At 44.0% G+C, this 12,159-nt stretch overlaps 1 protein-coding gene across 1 annotated transcript in view; it reads left to right on the top strand.

Annotated features, from left to right (window-relative positions):
- Positions 1–12,159, top strand: part of LOC121300345 (kinesin-like protein KIF21B) — a 51,418-nt gene that overhangs the window by 31,530 nt on the left and 7,729 nt on the right. Inside the window, exons 19-33 of the mRNA XM_041228907.1 lie at positions 270–417; positions 570–764; positions 1,036–1,137; positions 1,381–1,546; positions 1,869–1,929; positions 2,020–2,077; positions 2,461–2,666; positions 3,294–3,368; positions 3,580–3,693; positions 5,371–5,409; positions 8,848–8,984; positions 9,854–10,034; positions 10,155–10,319; positions 11,395–11,512; positions 11,812–11,982. Of these exons, the coding sequence (XP_041084841.1) occupies positions 270–417; positions 570–764; positions 1,036–1,137; positions 1,381–1,546; positions 1,869–1,929; positions 2,020–2,077; positions 2,461–2,666; positions 3,294–3,368; positions 3,580–3,693; positions 5,371–5,409; positions 8,848–8,984; positions 9,854–10,034; positions 10,155–10,319; positions 11,395–11,512; positions 11,812–11,982 (1,936 nt within the window). The remainder of the gene's footprint in view (positions 1–269; positions 418–569; positions 765–1,035; positions 1,138–1,380; positions 1,547–1,868; positions 1,930–2,019; positions 2,078–2,460; positions 2,667–3,293; positions 3,369–3,579; positions 3,694–5,370; positions 5,410–8,847; positions 8,985–9,853; positions 10,035–10,154; positions 10,320–11,394; positions 11,513–11,811; positions 11,983–12,159) is intronic.

The following is a 12,159-nucleotide window of genomic DNA, read 5'->3' as shown; positions in this document are numbered from 1 at the left end:
TGCACACTCACTCACTCACTCAGTCTTTTTCTCTGTGCTTTCAACACTCCTTTCTTTCTGTCATTTGGTAACCCTTTCTTTTATTTATTCTTTTTCCTATCCCTTTTCAGTCCTTCTTTTTGTATATTTCCTTTTACCATTACTATATTTCTCCCATCTCTTCCTCCATGAGATCTTTGCTCATTTTTTACATGACCCAAGATTGCTCCTTGCAAGCATGAAGTTAGAGGAATCAAACCCCCTTTCTCTACCTGTGTTCCTCTTTGCAGGAAGAAGTTCCAGAGGAAGGGGGTGGGTGGCAGCTTTGCCAAAGTGGCTCGGCAGAAGTGGCAGGCTCTGGAGCGCCGGATCATGGACATTGTCATGCAGAGAATGACCATAACTAACATGGAGGCAGACATGGACCGGCTCATCAAGGTATCTGTCTCTGTTCAGGGCTCCTGCACATTCAGCACCTCCTGGTGCTGTGAAGCTCTAAAGCTGATTCTGTCCAGGACTACCCTGTTATTGAGCACCTCCTGGTGCTGTGAAGCTCCAGAGCTGATGCGTGTAAACTATGTGCTTTCCAGAAACGGGAGGAGCTGGCGGTGCAGCAGGAGGCGCTGCTGAGGAAGCGGGAGAAATTCCTGAATGACCCGCTGGAGGACGAGAAGCCCCTGCAGGAGATGAATGAGGAGATCGAGGTCCTGAACGCCAACATCGACTACATCAACGACAGCCTCTCTGACTGCCAGGCCACCATCATGCAGATTGAGGAGACCAAGGTCAGTGATACCATTCAGTGGTCATGACTGTATCTGCTGCATGCCCTTTACAGCCCATGGTACCAGACCTTGCACTGCAGGCCAGTTATCTAGGAGGAAACGAATGCTATTAGGAGCCAGATTTTAGTTCTGTTTTGAAGACTATTTCAAATGCTTGCATCCCTGAGCTTTATAATTAAGTAACAAGGTTATAATGAACGAGTTACTACCGATTTGAGATCAGGCCCTGTGTTTGGTCTGATCTGATTGTTTGAATCGATTGGTTTTGCAGGACGAGCTGGATTCTGTGGACACCTCGGTTGTCATCAGCTCCTGCTCCCTGGCAGAAGCGCGCCACTTGCTGGATCACTTCCTCAAGGCGTCAATTGAGAAGGTAAGACTGCTCAAATCTGTATATTGACAAGGTAATGTGCCTCATGCATCTATATATAGCTGCTGCTGGAGGTCATTACTGAAGGATTTCTGTGCCCTGCATGGGCATATATTCTCCAGCATTGACTGGCTAGTGAGGCCCTGCTATTCATGGTGTCTTATAGTATAGAGCAGGTGAACAGCACTGATGATATGGTTTTATATTGGTCCCATTGTAAGTGCTGCCCCCCTCTGGTATGCTCAGGGTCTGCAGGTGGCCCAGAAGGAAACTCAGATCAGACTGCTGGAGGGTCGGCTCAGACAGACGGACATGACCGGCTCTGCTCAGAACCACATGATCCTGGACGCATTGCGGGAGAAGGCAGAGTGCATGCCGGAGCTGCAAGCACTCATCCACAACGTGCAGCAAGGTGGGGTTATTTCTATTAGCACCAGCGCCTTCAATGAAACCAGTGTAATACAAAATACAACAATTCATAAACAGGACCAAATAAATAGTGCAATCCCTTTTGCAGTTTTCCCATGGTAAAAACATGCAGATACCATAGTTTACCATGCTGTACAATTCAACTTACCACACCTCTGGGCTTTACATTACTTACCTATGGTACTGTAGCCGCCATGTGGCATAACAAGTTGGAAACACTGCCATCTAGTGGTTATAAATATGTGACAGTATTGTGCATATGTGTTGACTGTGTATTCCATGACCGTTTGCGTGTGTCTTGCCAGAAAACGGATATGCCAGCACAGACGAGGAGGTGTCTGAGTTCAGCCAAGCTTCTGAGGGGAGGTGGGTGTCTGTTTAACAGCAGGGCATACTGTCTGTTTGGATTCTAAGCTCTGCAATTCAGGGACCCTAATGCCTATTCTATTCTTTCAGTTTCTCACAGTCCTTCACCTTGAAGGTGTCTGCAAGCCAAGATGATTTTAAGCGGAAGGTAGGAACTTTACAGTGTGACCCTATATTATAAAAACCAGGATGTGATGATGTTCATTAGTGCTTGATCTAGTTTGACAAACTGTCAATCTAAGTTACACACACACACACACACACACACACACACACACACACACACACACACACACACACACACACACAGACTGTGATCCTTATTACAGAATTATAGGAATGCACATATCTTTTTTGCAAAAGTTAAATAATCCAGTGCTTCTGAGATGTATTTATTTATACATGGAGTGTTAGAAGCAAAGGCTAAAAGTCAAAAATAATGTTCCTGCACTGTTTGAAGGGTGGCACAGTGTGACTGTGGGGTGGATTGTGTGAAACCCCAGAGCCTGATGGTGTCCCTGTGCATTTCAGACTGAGCCCAAGCTGTCTGTCCAGATGAAAGCTGTCTCTGCAGAGTACCTGGGCCCGCCTCTGGACGTGTCCTCCAAGAACATGGCCAGGTCCATGGCATCTCTCAGCGAGATCCGAGAGAACGGAGTCAGCTTCTCCATCAGGGACTCGTACAGCAGAGACAAGGTGTCCCGCACCATCAGCCTCCCCACCAGGGGGAACACCTTGTGAGTGACGCCAGAACCTGTTTATTCATCCTCTTACTGGTTCATAGCAAACAAAGACACTTTACAATTGTGCAACAGAACGTGTACTCAACTAAACCTCTCCTCTGATACAAACTGACTGTGATAAAATAACAGAAACTATACTGAACTAAACCTCTCCTCTGAAACAAACTGACTGTGATAAAATAACAGAAACTATACTGAACTAAACCTCTCCTCTGAAACAAACTGACTGTGATAAAATAACAGAAACTATACTGAACTAAACCTCTCCTCTGAAACAAACTGACTGTGATAAAATAACAGAAACTATACTGAACTAAACCTCTCCTCTGAAACAAACTGACTGTGATAAAATAACAGAAACTATACTGAACTAAACCTCTCCTGTGACACAAACTGACTGTGATAAAATCAAAAAGAAGTACCCAGGTACTGAAAATGTGAAGCTGACAGACTGATGTGTCATCTGTTTAGTTCAAATGCAATGGATCCCTGTTTAAAATGCAATAGATCCCTGTTCTAGTAAGCTCAAAGTAATTGCATGTGTTTTTAACATTTGGCACACTTGATAATAATAAAAAACATAAAACATATTTTTAAATGTAGCCTTTTGAATGATATCAGTCCTAGGCAGTCAAGGGGACCTGAGACTTCACCACTAAACAGAAGAAAGTCCTATGACCGGGGACAGCCCTACAGGTAACAGGGAGCAGGGAATTGTATTCCTGGGTAAGGTGGTGGATATGGGCTAGGATGCATTAGAGATGCATATGTGTTCAGCAACATTAATGTTATTCACATATAAAATAAATTGTAAGTTGGATTTAGGTGATATTATCTTGGGTTTATACTGTACAGTACTTGGGGAATGTGCCAAACATTTTAAAGAATAGCTTTCTTTGTTCACCAGGTCTCCAGAAGGGGGGTACACCCCTCCGTCCTCCCCCCCTCTGAGACCCCGCAATGACAGGAATGTCTTCTCCCGTCTCACCAGTAACCAGAGCCAGGGTTCTGCGCTGGACAAGTGAGTACCGACCATCGTCCCCACAACCTCCCTCTCAATGTGTCTGACCGTCGTCCACACGCCCTCCCTCTCTGTGTGTCTGACCATCGTCCCCAGGCCCTCCCTCTCCATGTGTCTGACCATTGTCTCCACAACCTCCCTCTCAATGTGTCTGACCATCATCCACACACCCTCCCTCTCCATGTGTCTGACCATCGTCCACACACCCTCCCTCTCCATGTGTCTGACCATCATCCCAGGCCCTCCCTCACTGCGAGGGACTCTGATCGCCTGGTCACTTGTTTTTGTTGACTCTTGATTTCAGTTTCATGTCTGTGTCGAGATTGTAAAGTCACTGGGATACTTTGCGCTACTGCAGCCCACACCAGGGCGATGTCAAGTCCAGTCAAGGACACAGACAGACAGGTCCTGATAAATAGAGGCCAATGGAAGTGCATGTGCCTTGGTTCTCCAGTCATGTTTTTTGTTCTACAGCAGCAATGCTAAAGTTACCTTCCAACCCCTCTGTATATGCATTGATTACCATCATCACTTTTTTTGCAGATTTTTTTTTTCAATGCATAAGAGTAGCAAATGAGTATTCACTTATAGCACATTGCTATCATTAACCTGTGTGGCAAGATATTGGGCCAATGAAAAGGATCAGTAATAGATTGAATGTAGAAACGATAAAGTGGCTGGGGATATCCGTGCATTGCTAAATGAAAACTATAGCATGCACTTGTTAAATGCTTACGGTTCTTTTATTTGTACCTGTTGACAATGAAAGAACGGCTCTTCAGTGCTGTGCTTGAAGTGGTCCCCAAGTCAGACTCTTCAGTGGCTGTTCTGTTTCTGCACACTTAATGTGTAGCTATCTACCAGTCCCAGCTATTACACACATGTGTTAAATCAACAATCCTATTCAGCTCCATACGTTGGCGGAGTTCAAGAATTCGGATCTAAATCCGCTGGATGAGAAGCATGAGATTTGAAATCCTCTCAGAGCTCGCCTGCCTGGATGTGTTTTTGTTTGTTCCTCGTCCTGTAACCGTCCCGTCTCTGTGCATTTCTCTTGTCGCCCCCCTTTGCTGTGTTGGAACCTTTCCGTGTCGGGTATGCCACGAGAAACTCCTGTGTCCAAAGCACACAGACTGGGATCTCCAGTGCCTGCCTGTTTTTCAGTTTAAGCACTTTGTTGCCACTCTGAATAGCTCCTTTTAACAGACCACTGCAAGTTTGACCAGTGATGTGTTAGAATTGATTAAAAGGGAATTTGAATTTGAATTGGGAATTGGTTTAAAAAAAGAATTGGAATTGAAAAACGGGACCCGACGCAGAAAACAACAAGGATATGCAAGCCTTGTGCATCCAGGGGCGGACGGACTCATAGCTTCTTCTCACAGGGCTGTGTACAGACAGTGCCTGTATCCCTTTCTATCTACTGTAGTGATTATTAAAGAAACAGCCAGCGTTGCTATTGCCCAACAAAGCAGAGATGGGATGCTGTGTAGAACTTGCTGTCTCAGTGTCTGTCTGGTCCTTAATCCTAGCATACCTGCTGCTAACCTGACGGATTTGCTTTCCCCTCCTTGTATTGGGATTCCTCTCTGCTGGACCTGTCCCCCTCCCTCTCCCCTCCTCTTGTGTTAGGACTCTGCTTCTCTCCTGTAACCCTGCTGCTGTTTCTGTCCATAGGTCTGACGACAGTGACTCCTCTCTCTCGGAGGTGCTGAGGTATAGGTATTTCTCTTACTGTCTCACACCGTGCAGGCCTGTGTTAAAGCCTCCCAGGGCTGCTCTGCCCATGCATTGCTGTTTGCATGTTCACCTTTTGTGTTTTGTCTAACCAGTTTTGTGTGTGTTCTCACGATAGCGAGCTGAATGAACCTTCATCATTCACAAATAAAAGAATCCTCAGGATGACAAAAGTGAAAAAAATTTCTATTGATATACTTACTGCAAGGCTCTGACCTCGAACGCTTTCCATAAGTTTAGAGTCTGTTAAATTATTAGTTTTCTTTGTATTATTATTATTATTATTATTATTATTATTATTATTATTATTATTATTATTGATCTCTATGAGATACAGTAATCCTTCGCAAGACCACCCCATCACAGATCCACTATAACAGTTTTTTCTGCCATGCTCAAGCGCTTTCAGCAGTGGTTAGTTATTATTGATAAACAGAGAAGAATTTTAACGTGGAAAAATAAATAAATATCGCTCTTACTGCGCAGGCGCGAACTTCCGAAATTAAAGAAGCCGTGGTTCCAGTTATCAATTTCTATCATCAAACTTGTAATTGTTGAACATGCTGTATGTCGACATTTTAGTTTTGAAATTGGTTACCATAACATTGTAAAATATAATGTTGTTATTATTATTATTATTATTATTATTATTATCAAAGGGTGAGGTAAAGTTATTTGAATATACAGTATCCACCCATCACATATCCACTATAACAGTTTATCTGCCATGCTCAAGCATTTCAGCAGTGTTAGTTTATTATTGAACAGAGAAGATTAGCTCAGAGATTGGAGATCCCACCAAAGTTTTCATACACTGTGTTGTATGTGCTCCGTGTTCTGCCATTGCTGGTAGTGTCACGTGAGCTGTTCAGTATGTTGATATGTAAATAAATCCTGTTCGCCTGCAGGGGGCCTCAGTCTCGATCTCCTGCCTGTCACTCAGCAGCGAATGCACGCACCCACACGGCAGACGGCTACTCTGTCATTAGAAAGATACAGGGTATTAATTATTAACAAGGGATTTAGGGGAGCTCCCTAATAAAAGCTGAATCTCAAAAAAAGAATTGTGTGAATATAGTAATTGCTATAGCTGTGTGTAATGGGATTTAAAACAGGATTCATTCTTCTGCCTTTTTACATACCCGCCCTTACTCTGGTCCCATCGCAGTCGGATACGCGATGGATTACTGTACTGTATTGTGACTTTTTTCTTTTTTTTTCTTTTTTTTTCTTTTTTTTACAATAATTCTTTGCTGAAAACATTTCAGCTGAGTTTTGAGGGGTCACACTACATTTAAGTTCCATTATTGTATGTGGTTGTTTTTGAATTTATTTATTTATTTATTTGAACTTGTTTCTGTATGACCTGGAAACCTGACATCTAGAAGGGGTCCCTTCTCAATACCCAGTCAAGTAAACCCATTTGCAAGAGTAAAACATGTTTCCTTTTGGTTTTATCTGTGGCAGGCAGCAGTGACGGGCTCCTCACAATCCCTTGTTCCAAACCCTTTGCAGTGCTTGCCAGGGTGGCGCTGAACTGCATGCTTCATTTTCTCCAGAGACTGAAGGCTGCAGCAGCTTTTCTCGATTACTGTCCTGCCAGCCGTTCCTTTGTAGCGCACTATGGAAGCCTGCTAGGGCCGTTTTGCAATATGAAACTGAGAAGGTTCATTCAGGGTACACAGAATTGCTTAATTGGTCCCTTTATCTTCTTCCACTTTGATTGAACTGCGATTCAGGGACCGAATTAAACGATTGACGCCATGCTAGCATCGGCCATTTCAAGTTTTGACATGAACTACATCAGCTGAAAGAGTCGATGCTGCATGAACACATCCTCCTTTTTTGTACTTTTGTTTTTGGGCTGGATATTTTATGATCCTTTTTTTTTTTTTTTCGTCTGTCTGGATTATTTGATTTGGCTGACCTGCATGTAGCTTTTATACTTTTCAGTTTTTGGAAATTTGGAAACTTTATTTTTTGTATATTTTTTATTGTGAAATCACTGTTTTGTTTAGGGATGTTTGAAGGGGTGAAGAAGAATGGAAACACCTGCAGTACGCTGCATACAGCAGTTTGACAAAAAAAACACCTGTCATGTCTAGCACACACTTTCACAGACATGGGATGTCCTTCACCATAACGATTTGTTAAGCAAGTACCATTGAATTTGTACACTGTTGGTTTCAGTCATGATAGGCAAGACAGTAGAAGAGAGGCATCGGTGGCTCTACTCCCTAATGACAGTGTTATGGCAGGTGTTTCTGGTTATTTATCCAACCACTGTACGTTTACTATTTTTACATTGTTAGTTGGGAATATGCCCCTGTTCGAGGAGATCTATTTATGTCAGAACAGGTATGTTTTGCCTGCCTCCTGGGCTCAGTAAATAGAAAGCCAGGCTTGGGCAGCCAGCCAGGGGACAGCTATCTGTTAACGTGATGACGCTTCCACTGGGGCGAACTCGAGAGGGAATCGCACACTATACAAGCAGACGAGATCGGCTAGAAGATGAGACACAACTAACATGCTCCCTTTCTAAAAATAAAAGCTGTGTTTTTTATATAGTACATCCTATCCTAGCTGTGGCAGATGTGACTACAGTACTTATCTCTGGCACCATTCGGCATATAGATTCTGACAGAGCCTGGTCTTCACTGTGTTGTAGTTCTAGCAGTGCCCTGTAGAGGGCATTATTGGTAAGAGCCGTGTTCTCTGAATGCTGAAAACATTGACTTCTTTGAAACTGCTTTCCAAGGAAGTGCAATCTACAAAAAACTTGCTCTGGGCTTTCCCTTAATGAGTTGTGTAATTTATATGATGACCAAAAATCTAAAAAGTGAAGTGTAGTTTTCTTTGAAGGTCAGGCCACAAAGGAAGTGTTGCATAACAGTATCGTTATTGTCCCTGCATAGAAAGCTGCGTTCTCTTGTAAATGTACTGACTCCTCAGTCCTTTCAAAATGCATTACGGTCTAGAAACATCTGGAAAGTGTGTCATTGCAGATCTTCCTTGCTCTGCAGTTAGCCATGTTAAAGCAGAGCTATTGATTCTGGGAAGCGTTTGAAGTGTCAGCTGGGACTTGGCTTCAGAACTCATTGCAGTTTAATTGGGAAGAGCGTCCTCCCTTTCCCCTCCCTCCTCCTCTCCTCTAAGGCAGAGTGCAGGGAACCTGTCAGTGCAAGAACATTGCCTGCCTTTGAATTGTTATCAGGAGAAAAATACATGCTTTTTGAACAGGCTTTGTAATGCACTTTGGGAAGTTAAAAAAAACACACACAAAAAAACTAGGGCACAACCTAACTTTGTCCTACCTCTTGAATACCCAAGCAGAGTATTTTAATGGGAGATTTGTGAACACCAAGGGAAAGTCTTTTCGAAGTCTGTCACTGAATGCATTGTCTTTGGTGTCACTAGGGGTGCCATTAATCCCATTGGGGGTATCAAAGGTGCCAGGACAGCCCCTCTGCAGTGTGTGTCAGTGGCAGAGGGGCACTCCAAACCAGTGCTGTGTCTGGACGCCACCGATGAGCTGCTCTTCACCGGATCCAAAGGTGAGCTTTAGAAGGGGGAGGGAAGGTGTTCCAGTGGCCTGGCAGCAGTGCCAGCCCTTTAGAAGGGGAGGGAAGTTGTGGAAACCTGCAGTATTATTCAAACTGTTAAACAGATCACATGCTTCATTTTCAAAGAATATCTCTGAAACTGAGAATCTCAGAATCTGTGTTGTTTTTGGGAGGTCCTCTTTCAAAAACTGGGGACCCTTATGTGCTGATAGCGTCCGTTCGTCCGTCTGTTCCGCTCCACATGGTGATCCATGTGTCCGTCTGTTCCACTCCACCTGGTGAAATGATGTTTGAAATGAGGACCTTCCATAAACCCACTGTGCAGTATGTGTGTAAGTACTGGTATTTTAGCTCTCTCCATGTGTGATAGTCTGCACCAGTCCAAACACCTGTTCTTCCATTGCTTGAATTTGAATGGCAAATGAACCTAATTAAAAATAATTATGCACGATGAGTCTGCAGCTTATCCTGCAGTGCAGTGGTTTGTTTTCTTAACCATGTGACGATTCTGAAGCAGTAATCTACACACGATGAAACCCGTTGTTAGCTGGCTTGCACAGCAGTAACACAGTGGTTCTGTCATCCTGTACAGAAATAGAAATTCACATACAGAAGAAACACAAACTCTGCAAAGTAAGATCTTGTGATATGTGAAGGTTGCAATTGCCGCTGGGCCGTCTGCGGTATTTAGTGAACTCAAATCTGAAATATTAAAAGTCAACCTCAGTATGCACAGATTCAAATACCTGATGGAGAAAGGATTTCAATAATAATACAGAGATTGGGAACAGAAGTTCGCTAACCATTGCCAGGTCTTTTTGCAAGAGTGATGTTTCCCTGAATTAACGTTTTTTCTACAGATCGGACCTGTAAGATGTGGAACCTGGTGACGGGACAGGAGATCATCACTCTGAGAGGCCACCCCAACAACGTGGTCTCAGTGAAGTACTGCAGCAGCGCCTGCCTGGTCTTCACCGTCTCCACCTCGTACATCAAAGTGTGGGACATCCGGGACACCTCCAAGTGTGTGCGCACACTCATGTGAGTGTGACCTGATTCCTGAAGGCTGCTCTATGTGATGTGTGTCCTGAAGGCTGCTGTAATGCGATGTGTATCCTGAAGGCTGCTGTAATGTGATGTGTATCCTGGCTTCTGTTCTAGGTCGTCCGGTCAGGTCATTTCGGGAGACGCCTGTGCCAGCAACACCACTCGAACCGTCACCACTGCGCAGGGCGAGTTCCAGATCAACCAGATTGCTCTCAACCCCTCCGGATCCATGCTCTACGCTGCTGCGGGGAACACTGTCCGCACCTGGGACCTCAACAGGTAACACTCCTGATATCAGACTTTCATTCAGCAGGCATTTATCAGCAACCCAACTTAATATCACTCAGGAAATCCATGCAACAGCTACTGGACACTTTTTTGCATGTGAGTGAGAAGTTTATATACAATATGAAGTAGCATGATACAGCACACAGTGTGTTTATGCCCACGACAATGTGTACTGCATGTACAGTGCAGGGATGGAAATAAGACTCCTACTGCACAGCAGTTTCACACATTCCAGGTCTTAATACCAGCGTGAATAACCACTGTGTATAGGCAGCAAACTCACGGTGTGTCTTTTTAAAGTCATAGTAAATCCAGGACTGGATCAGGCTACCTGTATTGTTTTGTTTTATGAACCCTTCTGCTCTGTGTTTTAGTGCTTATCTTGCCAGGTCTTTGCTGATCTCCTGATAAAGTCAGCTTCAGCTGTTGACTGGTTTTCACTCCCTCTGAAGATATATTGAAAGGTTTTGACTGTGTTGGCAAAATGCAGTGCGGAAATAAGTAGACAGTTTAAATCAATTCAGATGGTATAAAAGCACGTCCTTGTTAAATGCACACCCTGTGCAGTACATTACAGCAAGCTGCCATTGAGCACTCTGTCAGCAGAGTCTGTATAAACAAGCAAACATAATGTGTGTCAGGGCAGCAGATCCACGAAATCCACGGTGAGATGGTCCAGTCTGATGTAAAGGATTTTATATGTATGTATTGTATATATTTCTTGCATATGCTATTTAGTAATCTACACATTTTTGCAATATATAAACCCTATATTGCACTATAGTTTTTTTTTTACTATATTATCTTCCGCTCTTTTTTGATATCTAGTACGGGGAGCGTTGGGCATCACAGGTATATAGGTTCATTGGCTGTCTCTGTTTGTTTAGGTGTGAAATGTCTTTGTGCAAAGTGGAACGGATTAAGGTGGTATTGATGTGGGGTGCAGTTAGCCCGCGGGGCTGTCTCCTGTTTAACACCCTGATTGGATGAATAGATGATCTTGCCTGTGATACCCGGCTCTATATGTTCTGTTCGTATTGATATGTATTGGTTGTTTCTCTTGCAGGATGCAGGCGATGGGGAAGCTGACCGGACACATTGGCTCTGTGATGTGCCTGACTGTGGGCCAGACAGCTGGAAACCATGACCAGGTCATCACTGGATCCAAGGACCACTATGTCAAGGTGCAGTGAGCACTCACTTCCTATTGGTCTGGATTTTCTGGGAAGGCTACATGTGTGTGGCCAGTTTATTTTGACTAGTTGTGTAACATTACACATTCTTATTGTAATAAATGACACTTTAGCATAAAATACAAAACTTAAAAAAGTCTTAATGCCCCAGACCGTGTTACAAGAAACCGGGCACGCTTTTGAACCCTTGTAGGAATTATACAGTGCACACTTTCTGCGTTTGTCTTTTTTTGTTTTGTTTTTGTAAAGTCTGGATGTCAGAGTAACGGTCATTGTCGCTCTCATTGCAGATGTTTGATAACGCTGAGGGGACAGTGGGGAACGTGGGCCCCACTCACAACTTCGAGCCCCCCCACTACGATGGCATTGAGTGCCTGGCGATCCAGGGGGACATCCTGTTCAGCGGGTCCAGGGACAACGGGATTAAGAAATGGGATCTGGAGCAGCAGGAGCTCCTACAGGTATGGGGTTTGATCTTCGGAGACTAAACGGCACCACAGCCTAGAGCAATAACAGAGACACTGCCTGTGCTGTTACACACACTACACTCACAGAGACACTGCCTGTGCTGTTACACACAACACTCACAGAGACACTGCCTGTGCTGTTACACACTGCACTCACAGAGACACTGCCTG

Source organism: Polyodon spathula, chromosome 25, assembly GCF_017654505.1.
Source record: "Polyodon spathula isolate WHYD16114869_AA chromosome 25, ASM1765450v1, whole genome shotgun sequence".
Lineage (NCBI taxonomy): Eukaryota > Metazoa > Chordata > Actinopteri > Acipenseriformes > Polyodontidae > Polyodon > Polyodon spathula.
This window is presented reverse-complemented; position numbering and strand designations above follow the sequence as displayed.